The 23,993-nt window shown below is 54.2% G+C and overlaps 10 protein-coding genes across 10 annotated transcripts; 6 read left to right on the plus strand and 4 right to left on the minus strand.

The window, feature by feature from the left end:
* Positions 1 to 73: 73 nt before the first annotated feature.
* CGCS363_v006950 (uncharacterized protein) lies at positions 74 to 3,077 on the minus strand (the record flags this gene model as incomplete). Its single annotated transcript, XM_036638799.1, has 3 exons — positions 74 to 139; positions 244 to 2,949; positions 2,997 to 3,077. 3 exons carry the CDS (start codon positions 3,075 to 3,077, stop codon positions 74 to 76), a joined length of 2,853 nt encoding a protein of 950 aa, XP_036496691.1.
* A 273-nt stretch (positions 3,078 to 3,350) lies between these two features.
* Positions 3,351 to 4,586, plus strand: MRX10 (MIOREX complex component 10; the record flags this gene model as incomplete). The annotated part of the gene is made up of 1 exon (XM_036638800.1): positions 3,351 to 4,586. The coding sequence occupies one exon, from the start codon at positions 3,351 to 3,353 to the stop codon at positions 4,584 to 4,586; it is 1,236 nt and encodes a 411-aa protein (XP_036496692.1).
* Positions 4,587 to 5,435: 849 nt separating this feature from the next.
* DNMT (DNA (cytosine-5)-methyltransferase PliMCI) lies at positions 5,436 to 9,043 on the plus strand (the record flags this gene model as incomplete). The annotated part of the gene is made up of 2 exons (XM_036638801.1): positions 5,436 to 5,442; positions 5,490 to 9,043. The coding sequence occupies 2 exons, from the start codon at positions 5,436 to 5,438 to the stop codon at positions 9,041 to 9,043; spliced, it is 3,561 nt and encodes a 1,186-aa protein (XP_036496689.1).
* Positions 9,044 to 9,483: 440 nt separating this feature from the next.
* CGCS363_v006953 (uncharacterized protein) lies at positions 9,484 to 11,232 on the minus strand (the record flags this gene model as incomplete). Its single annotated transcript, XM_036638802.1, has 3 exons — positions 9,484 to 10,981; positions 11,030 to 11,092; positions 11,141 to 11,232. The coding sequence occupies 3 exons, from the start codon at positions 11,230 to 11,232 to the stop codon at positions 9,484 to 9,486; spliced, it is 1,653 nt and encodes a 550-aa protein (XP_036496690.1).
* Positions 11,233 to 13,228: 1,996 nt separating this feature from the next.
* On the plus strand, positions 13,229 to 14,902 carry PHO8-1 (Repressible alkaline phosphatase; the record flags this gene model as incomplete). The annotated part of the gene is made up of 5 exons (XM_036638803.1): positions 13,229 to 13,423; positions 13,474 to 13,573; positions 13,624 to 13,740; positions 13,788 to 14,072; positions 14,118 to 14,902. 5 exons carry the CDS (start codon positions 13,229 to 13,231, stop codon positions 14,900 to 14,902), a joined length of 1,482 nt encoding a protein of 493 aa, XP_036496694.1.
* A 206-nt stretch (positions 14,903 to 15,108) lies between these two features.
* Positions 15,109 to 16,921, minus strand: CGCS363_v006955 (putative transporter; the record flags this gene model as incomplete). Its single annotated transcript, XM_036638804.1, has 7 exons — positions 15,109 to 15,265; positions 15,316 to 15,387; positions 15,436 to 15,747; positions 15,794 to 16,100; positions 16,157 to 16,466; positions 16,527 to 16,725; positions 16,776 to 16,921. 7 exons carry the CDS (start codon positions 16,919 to 16,921, stop codon positions 15,109 to 15,111), a joined length of 1,503 nt encoding a protein of 500 aa, XP_036496695.1.
* A 695-nt stretch (positions 16,922 to 17,616) lies between these two features.
* fmo1-6 (Thiol-specific monooxygenase) lies at positions 17,617 to 19,460 on the plus strand (the record flags this gene model as incomplete). Its single annotated transcript, XM_036638805.1, has 3 exons — positions 17,617 to 17,750; positions 18,060 to 18,627; positions 18,675 to 19,460. The coding sequence occupies 3 exons, from the start codon at positions 17,617 to 17,619 to the stop codon at positions 19,458 to 19,460; spliced, it is 1,488 nt and encodes a 495-aa protein (XP_036496534.1).
* Positions 19,461 to 20,012: 552 nt separating this feature from the next.
* CGCS363_v006957 (uncharacterized protein) lies at positions 20,013 to 20,948 on the plus strand (the record flags this gene model as incomplete). The annotated part of the gene is made up of 1 exon (XM_036638806.1): positions 20,013 to 20,948. One exon carries the CDS (start codon positions 20,013 to 20,015, stop codon positions 20,946 to 20,948), a length of 936 nt encoding a protein of 311 aa, XP_036496693.1.
* Positions 20,949 to 21,098: 150 nt separating this feature from the next.
* On the minus strand, positions 21,099 to 22,530 carry SLD2 (DNA replication regulator SLD2; the record flags this gene model as incomplete). The annotated part of the gene is made up of 2 exons (XM_036638807.1): positions 21,099 to 22,339; positions 22,389 to 22,530. 2 exons carry the CDS (start codon positions 22,528 to 22,530, stop codon positions 21,099 to 21,101), a joined length of 1,383 nt encoding a protein of 460 aa, XP_036496696.1.
* A 340-nt stretch (positions 22,531 to 22,870) lies between these two features.
* Positions 22,871 to 23,962, plus strand: CGCS363_v006959 (putative RING finger protein; the record flags this gene model as incomplete). The annotated part of the gene is made up of 1 exon (XM_036638808.1): positions 22,871 to 23,962. The coding sequence occupies one exon, from the start codon at positions 22,871 to 22,873 to the stop codon at positions 23,960 to 23,962; it is 1,092 nt and encodes a 363-aa protein (XP_036496697.1).
* Between the last annotated feature and the right edge of the window lie 31 nt (positions 23,963 to 23,993).

Here is a 23,993-nt window from a genome sequence, read left to right on the forward strand (position 1 = left end):
ACCGTCGAGGTCCTAGAGATAGCCGACCAGAATACATTCGTCTTGTTTGTGCTTAGCCCGCCCTTCGGCTTTTTTACGCCTCTTCTTTGTCTTCGATATTGCTACTGTCGTCGCCATTGTCGGCTTCCTTCATCATCACCTGGTCCATGTGTTGATTAGAATATTTGACATATTTTACGGGGTATCTATCCGGGTCTACGGTTCCGTCTTCCCTAATTCATTTACAGGTGATGATACACATACAGTGGCTTCCCCTTCCTCCAGCCTTTTGACCATATCAATCACTGCTTTCAAGTTTTGATGATCACCCCACTTATCGCTTGCGATATAATCCTCCACCTCCTCATCAGAAGACCAGTGCAGTGCCCCATTATGGGCCATCTCCTGGTGTATAGGCTTTACAACCTCATTGCCTAGCATGGGCTCGGCGAACGCCCGGAACGCTCGTACTGCCCTCTCCAGACGCTCCATATCGGCAAGTGACAGACCGCCTAACGCCGTCGTCACCGCGGGTAGCCACTCGTTGGTAACCCATTGAAGAAGCGATAGCATCTCCTCGTAGTCGCCGACAAAGGCTAGCGTGCGCATATAGTTGTTGATGTGAGACGCTGTGACGAGCCGGTTCACCTTTGGCTTGGCAATTGGACCAGTGGTCGACAGTGCCCTCCATGCGCTCTTGAGCTTCCTCGTTGCGTCGCACATAACCTCGTATGGTGTATCAGCTGTATTGCAGCTTCGTTTTTGGAAGATGGGAGACAGAGCTGTCTTCCAACACTGGTGGTCTTTGCTGGAGACGAGTTTCGGTGCCTTGGCGGGAGTGCTGTGGAGACTATACAATGACAAGAAGTTTTGACTCTCGCGGTTATTCTCTCTGCGACTGTTCCTCAGAGGCAATAGCCCCATGCATGCAGCCTTGAGCATCGCTCGAGCATACGAATGGAACATTAACAAGCTCAAACCGCTGTGAGCCTCCGCCCTCTCCATGACCTCTGTAGCCAACAGAAGCACCTCTAAGCCATTCGTTTTGGTCTTGACGGCACTGAGCATGATATTGGGTCGCGCAAGAGCAACTAATATCGACTCCCAGGGCGCTCTGCTGCTATTCTTTGTCGAGATCCATCCTTGCTGAGCGAGGCGGAACGCATACCGTATGCGGAGAAAGTGTTTCGGATATAACTTGGTCTGGCCTTGCGTGCGATTTGGCTGCAGTTTACAGAGCAATTCAATACACGCATGGAGAATGTCCAGAGGAGGCGTTCTCAGCAGAGATGGTGGAAGGTCCGTGAGAGTCTCCATGCATCGTCGGATATCCCTTTTGAAACCGCCGGATATACCGCTGTAATCGATGTAATCCATCGCATGGGGAATGGTTTCTGCTGTCCTAATGAGAAAAGCTAGTTTTTTGCCTTTGATGACAATGCCCATCTTGAACATCTCGTGCGTCAGAGCACGTATAGTGGGCGGGCGTACTCTAGCTTTCTCGAAATCGGTAAGGTTCCTGTCGTCAAACGGAGAAACCTCTCGGCCGTCACCTGGCAGGTTGTTGTGATCCAGATCAGCTGGCTTGGCGGCGATCTTGACAATCAGCTCCCAGTACACTTGCCAGTTGGGTTCCATGTTGGCCTCTGGAGGGTTCTTGAATATAGCCCATGCCTCCTGTGAGTTCCGAGTGGTCCGAATAAGTGCTGCCCAAGCTGCTTGATCGTAGTGGATACGGCGAGGGTAATTGGCTCTGGTCTGGACGGTAGGCGAACCATCTGGGGCTCTGCCACCTAGGATATCGGTGACGTCGTCTACTGGTTGCTTGGCGTAGCCGGCTTCTTGCATCATCATGCCGGCCTTGACGACTCTGCTCAAATAGTCCTCAGCGTTCGCCTTTTCTTCCATGCCATCTCGCAAGATTCGATAGGGAGGCCACGAGCTGGCAAGGGCACTGGCCGTGTCCCGTTCGGTGACGGTCTTTGGTAGCATGAGCAGGATTTGCCGGATTGCCCGGTAGCTCTGGCGCTCAATGATCAAAGGTCGTGGCAGGCCGGAAGAAAGAGACAACAATGCTGTGATGGCTTTCCAGTTGCAAGTCGCGCGGTCGTATGGCTTTTCCGTTGCGGGTTCGGAGACAGCTTGTAAGGCGGCATTGAAAACGCGACACTGCATACTGTAGGTCTTATCCTGGCGCATCTGCCTTGTGCGTGATTTTGTCAATGGAAGACCACTGATGTAGGATACTGCTAGATTAGCTATTTCAGGTAGAATGTCGGGCTGGAGCCTGGCCGCGTGATAGCCTAGCTTCTGAAGCAAGATGCAGAACAGGACAAAATGCATTCCCAGCTCGTGAGAGTCTGGTGCGCCAGGGCTTTTCTGCTGTTTGCCGGAGTACCATTCTTTGCAATACTCCAAAAGCCCCCAGAGGGACTCTCGATCTGAGAAATACGGCCTACTGCTGAGTAGGTAGAAAAGAACAAACAGCGGCTTGTGATGCTCCTTGCTCAGAAAGCCTCGTACTCTCTCGTCCGCATCTTCGGCAACGAGTATTTTTGTCCAGTGTGTGACTTCTCCAACGATATACCCCCTACGTTCCAAGAGCTTGGGCATAGTCTCCCAGTCGGGGCTGTACAAGCGGGCATGGATGCGCGGGTCAAGTTTGGGAATCTGTCGCAGGACTAGCTGGGCCGTGATGACGCTGAGCGAAGATTGCCTTAAAGAGGCAAGAAGGAGAAGGTCGGCTAGTTGTGCGGCGGACAGGGTTTGGTTCGGGTTACGGTAAAGTTCGAGGGCGCCGGCGAGGAGCAGTTCTTGGGAAAATGAGCGCTCGCCGGCAACGATGGGCTTGTAGACCGACTCTAATGAGCGTTGGTGGTGATCGTCTTGTTGTATTATGCGCTCAAGTTGCGGAACTTGGCTGACGGCGGCGGTCTGGGTGGATCGGATGTCATGGCGTCGGCAGAGGTGCTGAGTCTTGTTAGCTATGGCAGGGGAAGCTTCTTGGGAACACCCACAGCTCGCCAGGTAGGAACCGATGACCATCGGCCCTTGGTCAGGACAAAAGGGTATGATCTGGAGATGGGAGGCAGCCGCATTGCCCCATCTTCGCTGACAGGCTTGAGAAATCCCACGATTGAGATGCAGTGGGCCTGGTTGGCAAGTAGGTCGAAAGAGGTTGTTAATGCCGATATGTCGCTGCGTCGCCGCGGGACGCACGAACTTTTGTGATCACGTGCTGATAAGATAACCACCCGCATCGGCAGTTAACAGCAGCTCTGACTTTGAGGACTGTCCTCGCCCAAGCCACGACCGATCATTGTGTGTCTTGGGTGTCGAAAGGCCCATTCAATGGCGTCAAAAGTTTCAAAATGCGGCCATGCCATCTCACCATAGCGTCGTACCTCAACCGTGGCTTCCACACCGCACGTTTCACGCCCCGCCCGCAGCGATACTTCCACCTAACGACTCCAACAAGCCAACCTCGAAAGCGCAACTTTTTTACTTCCAACGTCTACCTTTCCCAGAGCACTGGTGAACCGTCTCCGAGGCAGTCGAAACCTGAAAATGGAGAATCATTACTGCCCACGCCTCCGAAGCGCAAAGGCGTTCGTTCTGCCGGCGCAAAGAACTCTCTACGTCGGGTGGCCATCATCGCTCAACGGCCAGCGCAACGCAGTGGTGGCGCCCTATCTGGAGAGTCCGTCGATGCATCTGCTTCGACCCTGATCAGCGCCGTCTGCGTTTCCGAGTCTTTCGATATGGGGTTGGTGCTAGATACACTACGGGCGCATGGGTTCGATATCGACCCAGACCAGAGCGGATTCGAGGCAAGCGAGGTTGTACATGCCCGCGGTGTAAATGGAGGCGACATCTTTGTATTCCCTTCTGGAACGATCGTGACCTGGGCGCTGCCTCCTGATGTCGTCACTAAACAATTGCTCGGCGCGGCGGAAACGCCGTTGAAGCCGGCTCTGCGGGAGGTTGAGGACCTGGAGTATGTTGCCGACTCGTCGAGGGAAACGAGCGGCATGAAGGGTGACATTGTGGTACTTGGGACGAAGCTTGAAGAGAGGGATGGCGATAGACTGGACACGACGCTGGCCAAGATTGCCTTCTCTTCTGGGCTAGCGAGGAGCACCAAGCTGGCCGTTCTCGAAACAGCCTTGACGGCGTACTTTGAGAGTACCAGGAAAATCCCGTCGCTGCTGTCAAAGGGCTCTGGGCTACCCCTTGGTAGGAAGTTTATCTTGCAGAAGACGGGCGAGTTGTTGAGTCTGCGCGCGCGGCTCAACCACTACTCGGAGCTGACAGACTCCCTCCCGGACATTTTCTGGGACAGCCGTGCCGAACTAGGTCTAGAAGGGTACTATGAGCAGGTCGGACGAGCGCTTGACGTAAACGTGCGGATTCGAACGTTGAACCAGAAGATGGACTATGCGCAGGAGATTGCGAGCGTGCTACGAGAGATGTCTAGTGAGCAGCACAGCACAAGACTGGAGTGGATCATCATCATCCTCATTGCTGTCGAAGTCGTCTTTGAGCTGAGGCGGATTGTGTTGGAGTGGAAGGAGGAGGAGGCACTAGAGAACGCCGGGAAGAAATGAGGAAGCAGATCTGAACCAAAGATACCCAACTCAATCGATTGTCATCTAGACTCATATGCCAATCTCTATTTCTATAAAAGATATGTTGCACGGTCGAAAATCGATCACAACCGCCAACAACCTTGACTTCGCATCACCACCTCAGCTCTAGACCTGCGCCTTACATACCTCAGGCCAGCCCAGCTGGTAAAGTTACTGCAGCATACCTTAGCGGGTGAGCAGCCGCCAGGGTCGTGGTACCCACGACCGCCCTGCACGAACCCGCACCTCCATGCCTTACCTTATCTTATTGGCCAATCCTGCTGCAGGAACGCTGCGAAAACTCCACAGCAGGGTCGCGCTTGCCCAATCTGTCAATCGCAAAGCGGGATTGGCCGCCTTCAGTGTCTCCGCAATTATTCTTCAATGTCAACACAGGCAGTCTACGAATACCAAAAAAAAAGCACATTAACTTCGACAGGTCAAGTTGCTGTGCAACAATTGGGCTTCAGCTTTTTATCTTTTTATTTTTCCGGGCCACCACACTTGCGCAAGGTATCTGCACCAGAGCAGGCGAAATCGGGTCTTTCCCTTTGCCCGATGCTCCCTGTTTTCAAAACATTCACTTCTCACCTCGCCCTCAACTTCGCATCGTCAACAGGGCGCCGACAGCTTTGACTCTTTGAGGCGCGCCCGGACCCAACTGCTCACACAACCAACGCGTGCCCGAGTCTCATCCCGCCAACGAACATAAATCCCTGCACATTTTCACAACGTCTACAGCACACAACGCGCCAGCGCCTGCCGCGTGCGCGTGTTGCGCTTACTTTCTGAGCAACGCTTGCCGAATGGTAAGAATGAGCAGTCACCATGCCAGGTCAGCCCCTTCCTTTAATTATGTCGGCAGTTTCTTACCTAATGCAGGCCCCATTGAAGACTACGAGGACGAGCTTGGCAATCTGTTGGTTGCGGATTACGATGAAGGCCGAGACTGGGAAGCCGCCGATGATCTCGCTAAGATCGAGAACCGCGAGATCCTGCGAGTCTTAGAGAATCCGGCTGTCGCCGACCCGTCGGATGACGCGCCTGTGCTGCGAGAGTTTCGTGGGGACGCGCAAACCGTCTTCCTGCCGCCAGATTTTCAGCCGGTCACAAACATCTCCGTCGACCTCCCGCCAAGCACTCTTATTTCGCCGCGATACCTCTACCAGGGCCAGGAGCTCCCTGCTCCAGTTGATCGGGAGTTCAGGGTCGTCCAGAAGTTGCTAGAGGAGCATCGGCGAACAAGTGAAGGAGGGGACGACTTCATTGACATTGAACTCGACCAATTCACCGTATTTACCGAACCGTACATGGGTGGGCTCACAGAGGCCTACAAGAAGATGCAATATCCAGGAGAGATGCGACCACTCCAACACCTTTCAATCAAAATTGGCTGCAAAGTCATGTTCGCGGCTGGAGTCTTGTCAGTTGGCGACGCTCGGTACTTTGTACCCAAAATTCCTTTTGAAAAGCTACCTATCGGAAACTATGGCCTGTCTGAGAGTACGGTTGGTCAGGAGATATGGATCCAGTCACAGATGAACACCAAGTATAAGGAGGGTGTTTATTACCGTCTGAAATCCCCTTCGCCAGAGTACAGAAGATTTCACATGGGTTTCATGTGGATAGCAGACCTTTCGAAGCATGTCGTCGACTACCTCTCCGCCGCGGTAGATGCTGGACGTCGCGTGTTGTTCAGAGAGTTCCGATCTGATTTCAGTGCATGGCTTTTAAAGCACCACGGGGCTTCTGAGGCATTCACTCGCTGGCGACAACAGCTACCAGGGAACGACTTCCGCACAGCAATTGTGGCCAATCTGGACTTTATCTACAAGGAGGTACATGGCGTTCTCGGTCAGCAAAAGACCAAGTCCATCTATATGTGGAAAGAAATTCGCGACTACACCGCCTACCCAGACACTTCGAAGAAGACACCATCAACCCCAACCAGCGGCGCATCCTCCCCAGCACCAGGTAAAGCAGCCCAAATCGACAAGACCATCGTTACATCTTACATATATGAGCTCTTCAATCATCTGCCATGCGGCTCGATGATGGAGGCCATGGCCCCAAGCCCCCGAGCCGAGAAGTTGCGAACCAATCTCATAAGTGCTTACAAGTTAGAGTCATCGCCAAGCCCCCATACAGCTGCACACCAAGCACACGAGAAAGTTACCAGAGAGGTCTGGGTTGGCGATGTTATTTCTACGACAAGGGATGGCGATGGCTCTCGCTGGGATAGAGAGGTTGCTGCTGGCTTTGATGATGTCGACCGGTGGTTTGGATTGGTCCAGAAAGTCCACAAGTTGAGGGATGAAGAGCGGTGCTTCGATGTCATTTGGCTGTACAGACCCGTGGATACCCTATGTGGTTCCATGAAGTATCCTTGGAATAATGAGCTGTTCCTCTCAGACCACTGCTCGTGTGGGGATGGATGTCCTAAGATCAAAGAGAGCGAGGTTCTCTCTATCCATGATATTCACTGGGGAGGCGCTGCAGACACGAATGCAGAGTTCTTTTGCCGACAAACATACCTCACTAAGCCGACAACACACCGATGGGTTACGGTTCAGCAGAGCCACCTACGTTGTAACCACCAGATTGAGGCTTTCGCCTATAAAGTCGGCGATAGTCTTCTCATCAGTCCTGAGAATCCTGACGACCTAGCTGAGCCTTACGAGCTAGTCTCAGGTCCTGACGAGGAGAACATTGTCGTTCTTAGACGTCTGTTTCGCAGAAGCCAACTGGAACCCAACACGAATACACCCCGGAACGAGCTTGTCTACAGCAACGAGACGACTTCGATCGATGCCTATCGCATCCACGGCAGGTGTCTTGTGCGTTTCTTCAGACGCGACGAGCCGTTATTGCCTCCCTACGGTCGAAACGGCGTCGGCAATGCCTTCTTTGTTACTCACCATGTCGACTCATTAGGGCAGATCGTTCGCATGGACGATGCCCCTCCTACGCTGAGGCAGGGGTTCGATCCCTCAAAACAGGTCCCCAAGCTTCGAGGAGTCGATCTGTTTTGCGGAGGCGGTAATTTTGGACGCGGCCTTGAGGAAGGGGGGGCTATCGAGATGCAATGGGCTAATGACATCAACGTACGTGCTATTCACACGTACATGGCAAATACCCCGGGCGAAGTACATCCTTTCGCTGGCTCTATTGACGACCTGCAGCGACTTGCGTTGGAGGGCAAGTTCAGCGATAAAGTTCCGAAAATTGGTACAGTGGACTTCGTGTCTGCTGGTAGTCCGTGTCCAGGCTTCTCTCGCCTTACCGTCGACAAGGCCACCCCGGAGCAACGCAAAAATCAGTCACTTGTTGCCGCCTTTGCCTCTTTCATTGACACCTACCGACCCAGGTACGGCTTATTGGAGAACGTCCTGGAGATCGTGCAACCACGCAGGGAAAAGAACGAAGACGTGTTCTGCCAACTGATCTGTGCCTTGGTTGGGCTTGGGTATCAGACGCACTTCTTCTTGTTAGACGCATGGTCCTATGGCTCGCCACAGAGCCGAAGTCGTGTGTTCCTATGCTTTGCAGCCCCGGGCCACAAACTCCCGGAGCTACCTCTTCACTCGCATTCACACTATCAGCCAGTCTTTCGTTCCAAAACCCTTGGCAGATTGCCTAACAAAGAGCCGATGGGCGAGCGGCTGGTGATGCCCACACCATTCAAGTTTGTTGGAGCTGCAGACGCAACTGCAGACCTTCCGGACATCGTCGATGCTAAGGTTGACATCTGCATCCCCTTCCCAGACCACCGCCTTGCACATGGTTATACAAAGTATCTCCGGAACCAGCTTAGTGTTATACCTACCCATCCCTACGGCATGAACTTTACAACTACTTGGAAGGAGGGTCATGGAATCATGACGAAGGCAGAGAGAGACTTCTTCCCCGCGAAGGGCGACAGGGTCACACAAGCATCCTCGCCTGCGTGGGGCAGGTGCTTCCCTCAGAAGGTTATGCAAACGGTGACAACAGCCCCTTCTCCAGCAGACGCGCGACTCGGCAGGATCCTGCACTGGAACCAGAATCGAATTTTGACGGTCATGGAAGCTCGGCGCGCCCAAGGATTCTTGGACCATGAAGTTATTCTGGGACAGCCCAAAGACCAGTGGAGAGTGGTTGGCAACAGTGTCGCGAGAGAGGTGTCTCTAGCTCTGGGACTGTCTTTTCGAGAAGCTTGGCTCGGCTCTCTGGTCGATGGGGATGAGGCTGACCCTACGCTGGGCCAACAATCGATACTCAACGACATGGATATCACACAACTGAACACGTCGCCTGGGCCAAGTTCTAGGAGCACCCCTAGTGCTGGTGCCGATGCTCTGGTCTCTTCGCGTCCACCGAAGCGGCCCCTCGAGAGCACCTTAGAAGTGCAGTTGTTTGTGTCTAAGATGGCTAAGACCAGTGCAGACAGCGAGTGATACGCAGTAGAGGGTTATGAATGGCGTTTTGGGATAGAGAAGGACAAAGCATCTGGCCAGACAGGCTTGCGGAGGTGATTTTCTGGAGAGGTTTTGCAAAAGCATTCGAGATACCCGATTGGAGAACCTACAGAGGAACGCAGAGCGCGGGCAGATTTGCACTAGAGCCGCATATAGAGAGGCTCTCATAGATCTGCATTGCGTACGAGATACCAGAAGCAACGAAAATCAGTTGCATAGCATAGACAAATAATTCTTCACCACGCTTGCTTCTTTGTGTGATCCTTCTCGTCTGTAATATGTTTTGAATTGATTGCGATACAGTATCTAAAAGCAACGCTATTTTCCCAACCTAGATTACGTAGTTGACAGGAGGTGTAAAGCACAGGGTATTAATAATATTTCTTTCTAATTCGTTCTCGAATGGGCGCTCAGCTCTCTCACTGGCCCTTTGTGACGGTAACTGTCTCCGTCTCCTTCACTGTGACCGTTGCCGTCACGATCTCCTTCTCCGTGACTGTCATGACGAATCCGAAAGCATCGGGGCTGGCCTTCGCCGCGGGCGCCGTCGGGAGGACTGTCGGGACAGTGGACGGGATCGGGTCAAATGTCAGTGTGCCGGTGACGGTGACAGTGGTGGTCGCAGGCGGTGCAGATGTCTCTACAGATGTTGAGCTGCGTGTGCGACGACGGGTGGAGGTCGACAGTGTCGTGGGCTCCTCTGCAGCCGTTGTGCCCTCTCTTTCTGTGGTAGTTGGTGCCGGGTCGGGCTCAACCGTCCTCGTAACGATGACGGTCGTGGTGAAGCCCGGCGAGGAAGTCTTCTCAGGCGGGGCGACGAGGACCGTAGACGTGGCGGTGGCAATTGGGACCGCTGGGCTTGTGGTCTCTGGGCTGCTCGGCGGAGTCACCTGGATTGTGGACGTGGCGGTGACGACTGGCGTGACAGTCATTGTGACCTCTGATACTGCGGCACTTGTAGAGGATCCCGGGGCAGACACAGCCTCTCCGAGAATGTTGCTCGCGACGGTAGGGTTGTAGCAGCCGACGACGACCCCCTCTGTTGTGTTCATAGGAAGGGCGAAGCATGACTGGTCGTTACCGCAGCTCACGATGTCGAAGGCGCCGTCGGAGCCACATTTTCCGATGTTGCCTTTGACGCAGGCGACTTGGCCGTTACTACAAGCAGACTGCTCGGTGAGGGTGGCGAAGAGGACATTGAAAGACTTGGCGTTGGCAAGGTTTCTGGCTGCAACCTCTGGGGAGATGGTCGCCGTGGCGGCGGGGAGCGAGGTCTCAATGGTGGGGACGCCGACGTTGGGAGAGCCTGTGACCTTGAGAGTTGCCGATGATGGGGGTATGGTCTGGAGTGGTGTTGTTGATGAAGCCGGGGTATCATGGGAGGTGGGGGCGGGCGTAGATGAAGCTTCAGCCTTTGCGGTGGTGCTGAGCACAAGAGAAGTTGATGATGCGACAGGCTGGACGGAGGTCGTTGTAGTCTCGCCAGGGACGGGGAACGCAAAGGACAAAGACGACTGCATCCCATTGGAAGGTCCTCGCGAAGCACCCTCTTCACCTGCGGCGGTCGTGGTCGGCCCGGTCGGGGTTTCAGTCAGACTGCTTGCTGGCAGGAGGGCCGACCCATTTCGAAGGCCTGTTGTCGGATACGGAGGTAGAGCGATAGAGCTGAACATGGGAGGCAGAGTGGCTACAGTGGTCGTGGAAGCACCGCCTGATATTGTTGACGGTACTGATATCGTGCTCAGAGGAGGAGGGAGGAAGACTGCGGTGCTCGACGACTGTACAGCTGTCGTTGAGGGGCCTCGCGTGGCTGCTGATGTGCTTTTCGTGTCGTCGATGGTGCTGAAGACAGGACTTGGTGTAGATCCATCATCCTCCTCCTTTGCCGTTACTGCAGCGGCAGAGGTGGAAAGATGTCTGTGTTCGTGTGAGTAAGGATCGTCGAAGGAGGTTTTGGGGACGTACGTTGACTCTGGTGTACTAGAGGTGACACTGACTGAGATGGTAGAGTTCCAGCCCCTTCCGAAACTGCGACTGATGTTAGTGGAGTACGACCATTATGCTGTATGTACTGACAGTCTCTCAGCACGTCTTACCGGACCAGCCTGCGTAGTCTGAGATAACAGGAGGAGGAGCAAGACGTCTGCTATGCGAATACTGGAAAACATTGTGGGAAATGAGTGAAAGTCAACCAGTGGGTATGTCTCTTCGTCAAGAAGAGGTATTATGAGTAAATGATATCCACAATGGGATGCACCACGCTGGACAAAAGAGAGGGGGACCTTGCGCGAGAACAAAGATGATGATCAGCGCAGATCAGAAACAGAACGCGAGACAGCAAAGCAGCAGAGGACGTGGAGAAAGAATGGAAGGCAAAACACAAGGAAAGTGAGTAAGGACAGAAGGAAAAGAGCGAAGGGCAGGCGTCAATATGACTAGAGGGTACTCGAAGAAGGCTGATGACGGAGTCTCGAACACTGGTTTGAGGCGAGGGGCAGCCCCGTCTTGTATGACTGGCATGGACAGCAAACAGCCTCTCCGGGGTCCAGACTTCTGGGCCTGTCGTGGCCCATTCGAGCAGCCGGGCTGTGAAGCCATTCGAAACAGACCATCGCGAATTGGCAAGGCGAATGGAGCAATTTAAATGAGGTCCGACAGCTTGGGGGATTTTCGGCCAATCCATTGCGCTGCTCTCGATCTGGTGGCCAGGGTTGAGCTGCGGATGAGGTGCCGTCATTGCGACTTGGAGAAACGTTGTTTTGTTAAGCGCCTCTGTCAAATACGAGAAGAAAAAACGAAGTGTTCTTGGGGAGAAATGGGACGGCGAGGTGTTTCTTGTCGGGTCGACTGCAGACGCGCGGGAAGTTATTATTGGCAGCCCCGGATCCCTGCTGCGTTCCCCGAGAGCTGCGAGCCAATGAATGCCACAGCGCTTACACCACACGGGACAGGCGGCCCAGGGGGGGGGGTTGACGGAGTCCAGTCCATCTTGGTGCCATAAAGAGCACCACATGTCTGCATGCTCCTGTTCAGGATTGAAAATGTCGACAAAACACTCGTACAATTGATGTGAGCCTGCTAGAGAAAACTTGATTGAGCGTCGACCTTTTTCTTTCTTGCCTTACTCTGACTGGGACGCAACGCACGCGTGTTGGCGGGCGAAGAGCCACTGAAACACATGGGCTGGCCAATGACACAACAGGCCCTGGCCGAAATCAGCATGTGGATCAGCGCTACGATACTGGGGATACCTGTCCGGGCCTCCCTGAAGTGAAAAAGAAAAAGCATTGCTCATCTGAGGGAAAAAAGCGTTTGGATTTTGGTAGTCAACGCCATCATGAGTGAGTCGCGTGATGGAATAAGTTACCTCCCGTAGGTACTACCTACATCATTCATGACCGACCAGACTCAACTTCATCAAAACCAGCAGAATAACTCATTGCCGCAATGTGAGAAATCTCTCACCTTCCAATGTCTTATCAGAGTATGACTGACCAAGGCACGTGGCCTCTGCAGCAGCAGCAGCAGTCGTGCCACCTTCCCCTCTGGACCACCCAGCCAAGGCCCAAATGAGGGGAAAACACCATCAAACGACGTCGAAATATGCTTCCTTACCAACGCTGCCGTGGGCACGTTGCACATTGGGTGGCGTCCATTGGGGGCTAGTCCATCATTTCTCCGTCCGCCAAGCCTCACCTCCGCTAGGAAGCGGCTTGGCATGGATCCCGAAGTGCATCACTGATGATCTGCAACAGGCGACGGGACAATGCATTGTCATCTTTCTGCGAGACATTCAGCAAAGGCCGGCCTCAATTCCGTTATCGATGTCTTGGAAATTCCTCACAGTGGTGGTAGAAGACTAGTGCGTCCTCCCGCTCAAATCATCTGCCGCCATTGAATGTGATCCGTCATGCCAAGAGAGCCTGCATCGCTGGCGGACTGCATTCGTCGAATTATTGATGTGCGTTGCATTACATGTAATGAAGCCAAGATGTTCAGAGTCGAGTACATATATAGCCGAATCATTTGGCCATCACCTTGAGAGGAAATTGGTTCTTGCGACCACCCTGAGGTCCTTGTTGTCCCTCCTTGTCGCGAGAAAAAAATCTGCCCTCTGCATCTTTCCAAATCACACATTCACTGGTCCATGAGCAAATTGCCAAGATGCATACAGCTTCACTTTCTCTTTTCGCGCTGGCAAATGCCGCGTTTGCCGTAGATGTGAAGAACTTCATCTACATCGTCCCCGATGGATATGGGCCGGCATCCCAAACCATGGCTAGGGACTACGTTTCCTTGATGCAGAATGGCCAGAACGAAGGAGCTCCAGTTAGCATACAACTGGCAGCAGACAAGCTGGTAAGAGCGAACCCATTATCACGAACCCCCCTACTGACGACATCATTGAGGTGATTGGGAATGTCCGCACCCAATCCAGCGATAACTTGATCACAGACTCTGCAGCCTCCGGGACTGCCTTTGCCTGCGGCGTGAAGACATACAACTCTGGTAGGTTGAATGAAAATCATCTTTGAGGGGCATAGCCTAACAAGAACCAGCTATTGGCGTCGACCCTGACGGCAAGCCCGTTGGATCCATCCTTGAGGCTGCCAAGTTCGCGGGCATGAAGACCGGCTTGGTCGTTACAAGCACCATCACCCACGCCACCCCTGCAAGTCTGTTCTCCCATCCTTGAGGCAAAATTCGAGACTAAAAAAACCAGGCTATGCCGCTCATGTTGCTAATCGGGGCTCCTACGAAAAGATTGCGGAGCACGAAATAGGGTATAATCACCCGCTCGGCCCAGTTGTCGACGTTCTGCTTGGAGGAGGTCGATGCTTCTTTAAGCCGCAATCAGACTCGACCTCCTGCCGCGAAGATGAACTCAATCTCTTTGGGTTCGCCGAGGAGAATGGATACCACATCATGCAGGATCGTCCTGCTTTTGATGCTCTAAACAAGGGTCTTGGCGACATCGGCATCCCCTACATTGGCCTGTTCAACGATGGTAGGATCACCTGATGTTGGTCCTGACGAGGCTGACATTGTCCAGACCACATGATGTACGAGATTGACAGATCTCGTCAACCCGAGAAAGAGCCCTCTCTTCTCGAGATGGTTGAGACCGCTCTCAACTCCCTCACACAAGGTTCCCAAGACGTGGGATACTTTCTGATGATCGAAGCCTCCCGTATCGATCATGCTGGCCACGCCAACGACCCCGCCGCCCACCTCTTCGACACCGTACACTACAACGAGGTTATGGGCTTCGTCCGGGAATGGATCGACAAGCACCCCGACACGATGCTCATGTCAGCCGCGGACCACGAGTGCGGTGGTCTTACGCTAAATGGCTTTAACCCTCTTCCCATGGCCAATGTTAACGCCTCCACCCAAGCTCTCATGAAGCTTTGGGAAGCATACACTGGCTCTGACAAGAAGTCTTTCCTCATCAGCGAGATCTTGCCCGAATATGGTCTTGCCGACGCCAAAGATGCCGAGATCAATACTCTCCTCGAATCGAGCGATCTGAGTTCTGATCTTGGACGGCTGCTCTCTAGCAGGTCTGGTGTTCACTGGTCCACGGGCGGACATACGGCCACGGATGTCACTCTGTACGGCTATGGTGCCGGCGATAACGGTCGTGCCATCAGGGCCGACATGGCTGGTAATTGGGACAACACCCAGCTGCCCAGGTATATCGAGAAGGTCCTTGACATCGATATGAACGAGATCACAACCCTACTCCGGGCCAACGGCACTGGCTGGACCGAAGTCAAATCCAAGCTGCGTAAGCGTTTTGATGAGCACATTGACGGTCACAACCATGGTCACTGATGTTTGTGTATGGATGAAGGAGAACCTGTACATTCCAAGTATCCATTCTGGACAGTAGTTTTGGTTGTTGCCATAATATCTATGCCTGCTACTGCAGCCTTTTGCCATTTTCTACGACAGGTACTAACCCCTTTGCCAAAGCCTACCAACGCCTTCATAATGCTCAACACCTCATCTGCGTCATAACTTCTAACCACGTGCAACGTCTAGTAAGAATACACGTACGGCTCCGAACCATCCTTAGACTTGTGCTTCCCTTGAGCTACTCGCCGGTTGTGCACGAAGTACACCAACTCCTGCAACAGCGCAAACGCCATTCCGACCGAAACCATGATGATCATCGTAAGGAGTCCCCTGTCGTAGCTATTGACTAGTCAGATGATGGTAACTCTCTTTAGTGTTCGGACTCTTACAAAGGAAGATCGTTCGCCCTGAAATATTGAGAACCGACCATAAGACCACTGATGGCGGACATCACCCACATCCTAGTTTTCGTCAGCATCATCATCCATAAGTAGCATATTACAACTTACGCAATAGCAATGCTCCGCTCCCCTGCCTCGCGACAGTTCACCTGCACCCAGGTGTTATGCGCCGGATGGTAGGAAACCGAAAAGGCGTTGATGGCCGTCCACAGTCCCCATCTGGGCCATTTTCCAACATGCGGATGAACACTGCGGGCAACCACCAAGATGGTTAAATAGCATATGTGCGCCGTCAAGACGGTCCCTCCTCGTTTGTTCGTTCTGTCGCTCATTGTTGCGAACGCAAAGACGACCACCATGGCAAGAGTGGCACCGACCGCTGCCAGTGCGTTGGCGCTGATCCGATCGAAGCCGAGGGCCCTGCTGTGAGTTAGAAAAGTTCTTTCTTGCGAGATGTAGAACGCACATGATGATTGAAGGAGTATACGTCGTCAATGGTGACCAGGTCGAGAATGCGCAAAACGTGGAGACGTAATGCGGCCACCGCCTGTAGTGGCTGACAGTCTTCCAAACCAGAGCCCAAGGGATTTCAAGACCGTGGATACCATGTCTCTTTACCTGACCGTCAATCTCAAGGCGCTTCTGGAGGATCTGCTGCTGGTTTCTCGAGAATCGGACCGGGCCCGGGCTTCCTATCGGTTTCGGGGTGTCGGGCGAGCCGGGGAGGAGTAAGATGAACATCAAAGCCACCGCAAGAGTAAAAAGACCCTCCACTGAAGCACGATTCTGTTAGTATGCTACCAATCGTGCAGGATTCAAGGGCTCTTACACAAAAAAAGCCACTGCCAACCCTTCAAGCCAAGATGACCCTCCATTTTTAGGATGCCCGATGCCAGTAGAGGGCTCAAGCCGTTACCACCGAATTGGCCAAACATGAAGATGGCAACGCGCTTGGCCAGCTCTCGCTTCGTATACCATGTTGAAAGCGTGAAAATCGATGCCGGAATGTAGCCCGCCTCCGTGAAGCCGAGCATCAGGCGGATGGCGAGGAAGCCGGCGCGATTCTTGACGAGGACTTGGAGAGTTCCGACAAGGCCAAAGAGCAACACCTGAAGGGAAATCCATTTTCGTGGACCGAACTGAGGGTGGAGGCGTGGTTAGTCGCCAAGCATTAGCAATGCAGAGGCAGTCCGACTCACCCGTTGCAGCAGCAAATTGCATGGTATTTCTAGAACGACAGTGCCCATGAACATGAGCTGGTTCCCCAAGTTGATGGTGTCCTGGCTCACGTCGATATCCTTGGCGAATCCCGCAGTGAGAGCGCTTGCGAGGTTCATACGGTCGAGTTGGAACATGAGGAGTCCGAGGACCAGAAGGGGGAGGACCGTCATATCGATCCTAGAAGCCAAAGTCAACTAAGCATTTCTTGAAAGGATCCTCATTCTTACTTCCTCTTCGCTCTCTGCTCCTGGCCGGCATCCCAATCCACCTTGTCATCGGCTGCCACCACCGACTGATCGGTTGGTGTGTCACACACCATCGCCTTAGCCGTCTTCGAGTCCATTTTCCCTAGCTTGTCGACGTTCGTCGTCATCGTAGAAACAGCAGAGGGAACGCATTTTGATCATGTCCTACAAGCCGGCCATCCAGGTCCTCCTCCAGACTCTCTCGATCCCAGTCATTGCCCATGTCATCCCTGCCACCTGCGTCAAGTCCCCCCATCTTTCAGCTTATCGCAAACTCGGATTCCAGGGTCCAAGACCTAAATGTTGGCGACTTTGCGAACCTTGATGGCCGTCCCGCTCCGATCTCACCTCACCCACCCGGGTCGGGTCATCCCCCCCCCGAAGATGGGACCCCGCCTCGGAGCGACCTCCGTCGAGCCCTCCGGTCCTTTGATGGGGTTTGGTTTGGAACAGCGTTTGCGTCTGCGCACCGCGGGATAACGCCATCGGACGCTAAGATGATCAATCGCACAGAGACGCACCCTCTGCCCGCACATGGCGCCATAGCTTCGGCCCCCTGTATCCCTGTAAGACTGCCCCCGTCAGGCGGTTTGCGACGGCGTGATTGGGCGATCGCAGCTGTCTTCAACAGTAGGACCCCTGCTCCCTGGTCCCTTGGGCCGAACCCACGCTGTCGGGGGACATTTTAAAAAGACTCGCACTGCATGCGCGCGGCGAGCTTTTGGCGCTCTTATCTGTTTGGCTATAGCGATTTGTTGAGATCTTGATCCCCCTCTCTGTCCTTCATCATCTCTCTCGTTCTGTCTAGTCGTGTGCGTATGCCATGGGCGCAATCAAGAGAGTCGCAGTCATCGGCGCGGGGCCGGCGGGGGCCATTGCCATTGATGCGCTAGCAAAGGAGAAGGCTTTCGACGTCATTCGTGTGTTTGAGCGCCGGGAGGCGAGCGGCGGGTGCTGGTGAGTACCTAGTTTCTCTCATTGGACCTCTGGGACTTTGTTTGTCGCGCTGCGGGCCAGCTGCCCTCATATCAAGTCGCTTCGAGAGCACCTTGATGGTTGGAGATCCTGGCAAGTAAAGACCGGGGTGCAAGATGCTCGAGACGAGAACCCGGATGGGTATGTTGCTTGGAATCTTTGGCATCCTTCATTCTAGCATAAACGTGGTTGAAGCATCTCTACGAAGATGAGATGAGACCAGCAGAATGGGACGAACCAGACTGGACGGGACGGGCCATGATGGCGGCACGCATGCACTGACACCCGCAGGATTGGCGACAAGGAAGCGCCACCTCACCTCACCGACTTCACCTCCCTCGCCGACCGCACCGCCGACAGACCCATCCCGGTCCCGGAGTCTTTTCCGGCGCAGACCCCGACACAGAAGACCCCGCGCTTCACCGAGTCCGGCATCTACCCGTACCTCGAGACCAATGTCGACGCAATCCCCATGTCCTTCTCGGACGCTCCCATCTCAGAGGAGCGGACACCCAACTCAATCGCCCTGCACGGCCCTTCAACGCCATTTCGTCACTGGACCGTCATGAGAGATTACGTCCGGCGCATTGTCGACGAGTATGAGGGCTTTGTGTCTTATAACACCACCGTTGAGCTGGCCGAGAAGGTGGGGGATGAGTGGAAAGTTGTCCTGAGAAAGGAGGGCAAAGACTCGGATGAGTGGTGGGTTGAACGGTTCGACGCGGTTGTCGTCGCGACGGGACACTACTGGGTTCCCTACGTCCCCAAGATTGAGGGCCTCGAGGAGTTTGAGAGAGCTCGCCCGGGCAGTGTCATCCACAGCAAACACTACCGCGGAAGGGAAGATTTCTGTGGAAAGGTTCGTCACTCTGTCATCGATGTGCAAACCGTAGCTGACAAGCTCAGCGCGTCGTGGTTGTCGGCGCCTCCGTCTCAGGAGCCGACATTTCAGTTGACCTCATCAACACAGCAAAACTCCCCATCTACTCCGTCGTGAATGGGCGCAAGGCCAACCTCTATTTTGGCGACGGCGCCTTTCACCACCCCAAAATTTCCCGACAGGCCACAATTTCGCGCATCGAGGGCCGGACAGTGCACTTCATAGACGGCACGTCGGTCTCGGACGTCGACAGCATCATCTTCGCGACGGGCTTTACCTGGACGCTGCCCTTCCTGCCATCCGTCGAGGTCCGTAACAACCGCGTAACGGGGCTTTACCAGCACGTCATCTACCACCGCGACCCGACGCTCCTATTCATCGGCGCCGTGGCAGCGGGCCTGACGTTCAAAATCTTTGAGTGGCAAGCCGTCCTGGCGGCGCGCGTGCTTTCCGGAAGGGCGAGACTGCCGCCGGCAGAAGAGCAGGCCAAGTGGGAGGCCGATCGCGTTGCGGAAATGGGTGACAAGTTTCCACTGGTGCACCCACACTTTGAGGAGTACTTTGAGACTGTGCGGGCGCTGGCGGGCGAGCCCGAGAACGGCGTCGGGAGACGGTTGCCGCCGTTTGATCCCTCATGGTTCCAGGTGTTTCTCGACGGGTTGGAATTGAGGAGGAAAATGTGGGTGAGACTGAATGCGAAGGCTCAGGAAGAACTTTTGCAAGCAGGTGGGCTTGGCGCGACAAGCGAAGCGCTCGTGGCAGAGAAGACCCTCCTTGTAACCGCGATAGAAACCCCTCAAGAAGTGGCGTAGACGAATTCCAGGTTCTCCGACTGTGAATAGTTCCAGCGTCAGCCCAAGGTTGAGACGCATCAACAACAATCATAACTTACAAAGGAGTTGTTGTGAGAGCGACGACACCTGATACCGCCAACGCGGACCGAACGCATCAGTGAGGCGTGCGCATACCCGATTAGGTCAAGAGGTTCCAAATGGCTGAAGATCAGCTAATCCTGCCATGTCTTACCCGGACAGCCGGCTCTTGCTGGATCAATCAGAACATTGGAGGCTCGTTTGCGCTGGGCAGTGCTTACATGTGGGTGCCGTCTTACATCAGACGCCTCAGCATCCGCTTAAACACCCAGGTCGGGACTTCTCCGAGAACAGTAATTGGCGCTTAGGGAGACGTGCCAGCACATCTCTCGCGGTCAGCGCGTTTTGGCTTGTTTTTGTTTCGAGACCTCCCGTGGCTTACGGTGCGTCAGTTATGGTGGCCATCAAAAAGGCACATTTCCCGCGCTTCTATCGCGGCAGGACAGGGATGGAGCGAGCGAGTCTCGAGAGTGCACCGCCAAAATCCAGATTATGAGCACGACACCACCCTCGAAGCCGTCGAGGCTCCCGGCGGCCTCACGGCTGGGTCGTCGCATCAAGGAGTTCGACATCATGGGTATTCTTCAACCACCCCGCCTGATGCCCGAGTTCCTCGCCAGCGACGTGGCTGGTTTCTTCCTCCACGTTGTTCTGGCGACAGACTGGTCGTCTTTCTGGAAAACCAGGCTGTTCCAGGCTTTTCCCTTCTCGCAGACGATCGCCGAGACCTTCACCGATTTCTGGAGATCCTTCTGGGACGAGAGGTGGCATACAGAGAACCTGCTGGAAGAGAGGGCGAGGAAGTGGAGCCCTCACCTTTACAAAGCCATGCCGCCGCGCCTTCGAACTTATCGTGAGATCCTCAACCGACAGCAAGCCCTGAAGAACTGTTGCGGTGCGCAGTTTCACGGGCTCGACACGCCTGAGGTGGCCAGGAACATGCTGCTGCAAATCGCCATGGCCACGTGCTGGATGTGGGCACTGTTTAAAGACCACATGGCAGTAGTGTGGCTGCTGGCCGAAATTGAGAACAGGGCGCAAGGATATCGACAAAAGATTGAGTTCTCTGTGCCTCCGGTCGTTCGAAAGGGGGAGGGAATCATGCCAGTTGTCAAAGATGAGCGACGACAGCATTGTCTAACCCGCATACAGGAACGGATTGATCGCGGGCAAGGCCTGATTACCAGATTCATGGAGCTGGAACTCTGCCCAGTTGAACGGGATGAAGACATCTGGAATGAGGACGAGTGGCTGGTTGAGAAGGATGGCGAGATACCCGCAGATATGCCCGATGAAGACCGCTTCCTCGTGAATCGCGTCGTTTTCTCAGCCGGTCTGTCATGGTTCATGGTATCGATCAGCTGTGACTTTGCGACGTTCTACCTTTCTGTCCTCCTGTTTCGCCTGAGAAGTCGTGTACTTGGATGAAGAGGAACGAGGGCTGTACATGTTTGTTATACCCAGGGAAGGCAAATTGCGTATGAGCCATGATAAACTTGTATATTGGGCATTACCTCATTAATACCAATGACTGCGGTATCGCTTGCCATAACGCCGTGCCATGCATGTGTGACCAAATCAGCGCCGTCTTCTGAACCTACTGTTGTACCCCGGTCCTCCTTTTGCGCCGTGGTTTTTCAACTTCAATCTTCGGAAGTTGGTGTGGGCCATTTCGTTCACCTTCCTGACAGCCTTCTTGACCGTTCCCACCTTTTCCGTTTTCTTCGCGTTGCTAGCTTTGGGAGCTGCCGCTTCAAAGTCTGAGCCCGATCCCGCGTCGCCAAGCTCATCGAAATCGTCATCAGCTCCATTGGCCTGCGTTTCCGGGACGATCTCGTCGTCTTCATCGCGGCCCTCAACAGGAGCCGACGGTCTCTTGACTTGAGTCGGCTTCATATTGACGCGTCTGGTCGTTCGTTTCTGTCCCTTCTTCTTGAATATCTTCAAAGGCTTCCCGTCCCGGCCCACCTGCTCCTCATCGACACTATCGTACATCCCCTCATCGTCAAAGCCGCCCAGTGGCAGATGCACCTGACTGTCCGAAGCAAGCAAGTCCTCTTTCGGTTTCGGAGGAGCCTTGGGCTGCGGCTCTGCACCTTCAGCTTCTCGCAGAGCCTCCAAATCATCGTCAAGCTGCTCCTCCTCGACCTTCCTAAGACTGGCCACAATGGCGCTGAGGCCGCGCACCATAGGTTTCCGGGGTAAACGCAGCGGTGGGGCGGCGAAGTCGGTGCTTTCGGCGGGAGGTGGCTGGGTGTGTCTCTTGAGAAAAGACGGCGTGCTAAACTGAAGCTTCGAAACTGTTGTCGGAGTCTTTGCATCGACCACCTGGGCCCCTTCCTTATTTTTAAGCGGCGTCATGAAACTATCCAACATCTGCCTCTTGCTTGTTGACATTGGGGTTCGCCCGAGTTTCTCTTCGTCCATGGGCGTGGCACGCTTTCTCGGCGTCGTCATCGGTCTCGAGTCGGCAGTTGTGTTGAGAGACCCGTTCTTCCTCGACGGTGTGCCAAGTTCTCGTTCAACCATGAGGTCAAACAGTCCAAGAACCCGACCATCGCGCTGCGGCGTTGGGCCGATTGACCTCGGAGCAACAGGGCTGAACAAGGTTTTGGAAATCGAGGGAGTGCTGTTGAGGTTCGCGCCATCGGGTATCGATCTTCTTTTCGAGGGGGTTTCGGCATGTTTGTGTCGTTTGGACGGAGTCGTTACAGGAGCAGTGTTCTCCTTTCTCTTTGCTTTCGGATCTTCTTTTGTGGGCGGTGCAACCTTTCCCGAGAGGATGTCGCGTACTTTGTTGTATTGCTTGTATTTTTGTGCTGCTCAATCGTCAGTATGTGAGCCTTCCTCCGTTCTCGTGAACCATACCAATGTCAGCATTGCGCTTGATGTCGTCTCTTCCCGGCTTCTTGCCATCATGGGACTTAGCCCACGAGGTTTCCCAGCTCTTGAGTTCAGCGCGTAGTTTTTGGGATTGCGACTCGTAATCTGCCTTTGTCTGGTCGTCCATGTCGAAGCAATGCTAGCAGCCGGTCGTGTACGTCATTGAAGAGGCGTACTTCAAAGTGCAGCAGTCTGTTTTGACGAAGTGTGCAGGTACTGTACTGATGTACCAGTGGATTCGCAGTGGAGGGAGAACGCGGTCGAGACGCGACCGAGAAACCACTAAACGCGTCCTGGTACCTATGGCAGATGCGAGCCCGTGCCCCACTTCAAATTCTTATCTTATCGGGCCACTGGCCTCAGCTTACTAACAGCTCCATACGCCTAGCCGCCGTCCATCAACCATCACCTCGAACACCACATTGCCATCCTTTCTACCGCGTTGGATTGTGCTTTGTGCTACTGGCATGTCCCCCGAAGCAGCGAAGAGCGACAACTCGAGCTCTCGAGATCTTCAGTCCGCTGTTCTGCAAACGACGCTGCAGGAGATCTCATCACGGCCAACGGAACCCGAGCGGGGCGCATCAGCCGACGATTGTTGCGTCATCTGCCTCGACCAAATCACCGAAGGCTGCGAAGCGCAACCCTGCCACCACCGAAACTTCGACTACCTCTGTCTGGTAACATGGCTGGAACAACAAGCAGCATGTCCTCTGTGCAAGACCGAGATCAAAGAAGTCCGTTATGACTTTAGCGACGACCAGAAGCAGTGGAAAACGTTCAAGCCTGCACCGGCGCCGGCGGCTGCCAAAACGGCAGGAAACGCCGCTGTGGCCCAACAAGAGAGGCGATACTACTCCCAAGTACGACCCAGGCGACCGCGACCGCAGAATGCCCACTCCTCGTATCGAACATTTGTTCCTTCTCAGGATGAGACGATTGCGCGCCGACGAGACGTGTATCGCCGCCAACTGTATTCGCTCCATGTCGGCTCGAACCGAATATCTAGGTACCGAGACCTGACTCCACAGATGTTCGCATCTGACTCTGAGTTGGTGTCCCGTGCTCGGACGTTCCTCCGGCGCGAACTCCAGGTGTTCGAGTTCCTGTCCCCAGATAACGATGCGCGCACGCCAGAAGCAGACCCTGTTCGGCGTCGCAGAGCCAACAATGCCGAATTTCTTTTGGAATACATTGTCGCGATTTTGAAGACCGTGGACATGCAGGGCAGCATGGGCCAGGCGGAGGAGTTGATCCAGGAATTTCTGGGACGTGAGAACACTCGGCTGCTACTCCACGAACTCAGAGCTTGGCTTCGGAGTCCATATACGTCGTTGAAGAATTGGGACCGCGCTGTACAATATCCAGACGTCGTTCCAAAGCGTCGGCGGTCTCAAAGCCCCAGCTCAGAACGTGGCGGCTCAAGCGTGGACGGCATGTATCCTTCACGCTGGAGAAGAGACGACCGACGGAGACATCCGCGGGGGAGTTACGAAGCTCGACGCTCCCGTAATCACGAGAGGTTGAGAGAGGCAACTGAACGCTACTTTGTTGACTAAGAGGTGAAGGTTTAGATGATACCCGAGTTCT

The sequence above is a fragment of the Colletotrichum siamense genome (assembly GCF_013390195.1).
Source record: "Colletotrichum siamense strain Cg363 chromosome Unknown KSG_Cg363_contig04, whole genome shotgun sequence".
Taxonomy (NCBI): domain Eukaryota; kingdom Fungi; phylum Ascomycota; class Sordariomycetes; order Glomerellales; family Glomerellaceae; genus Colletotrichum; species Colletotrichum siamense.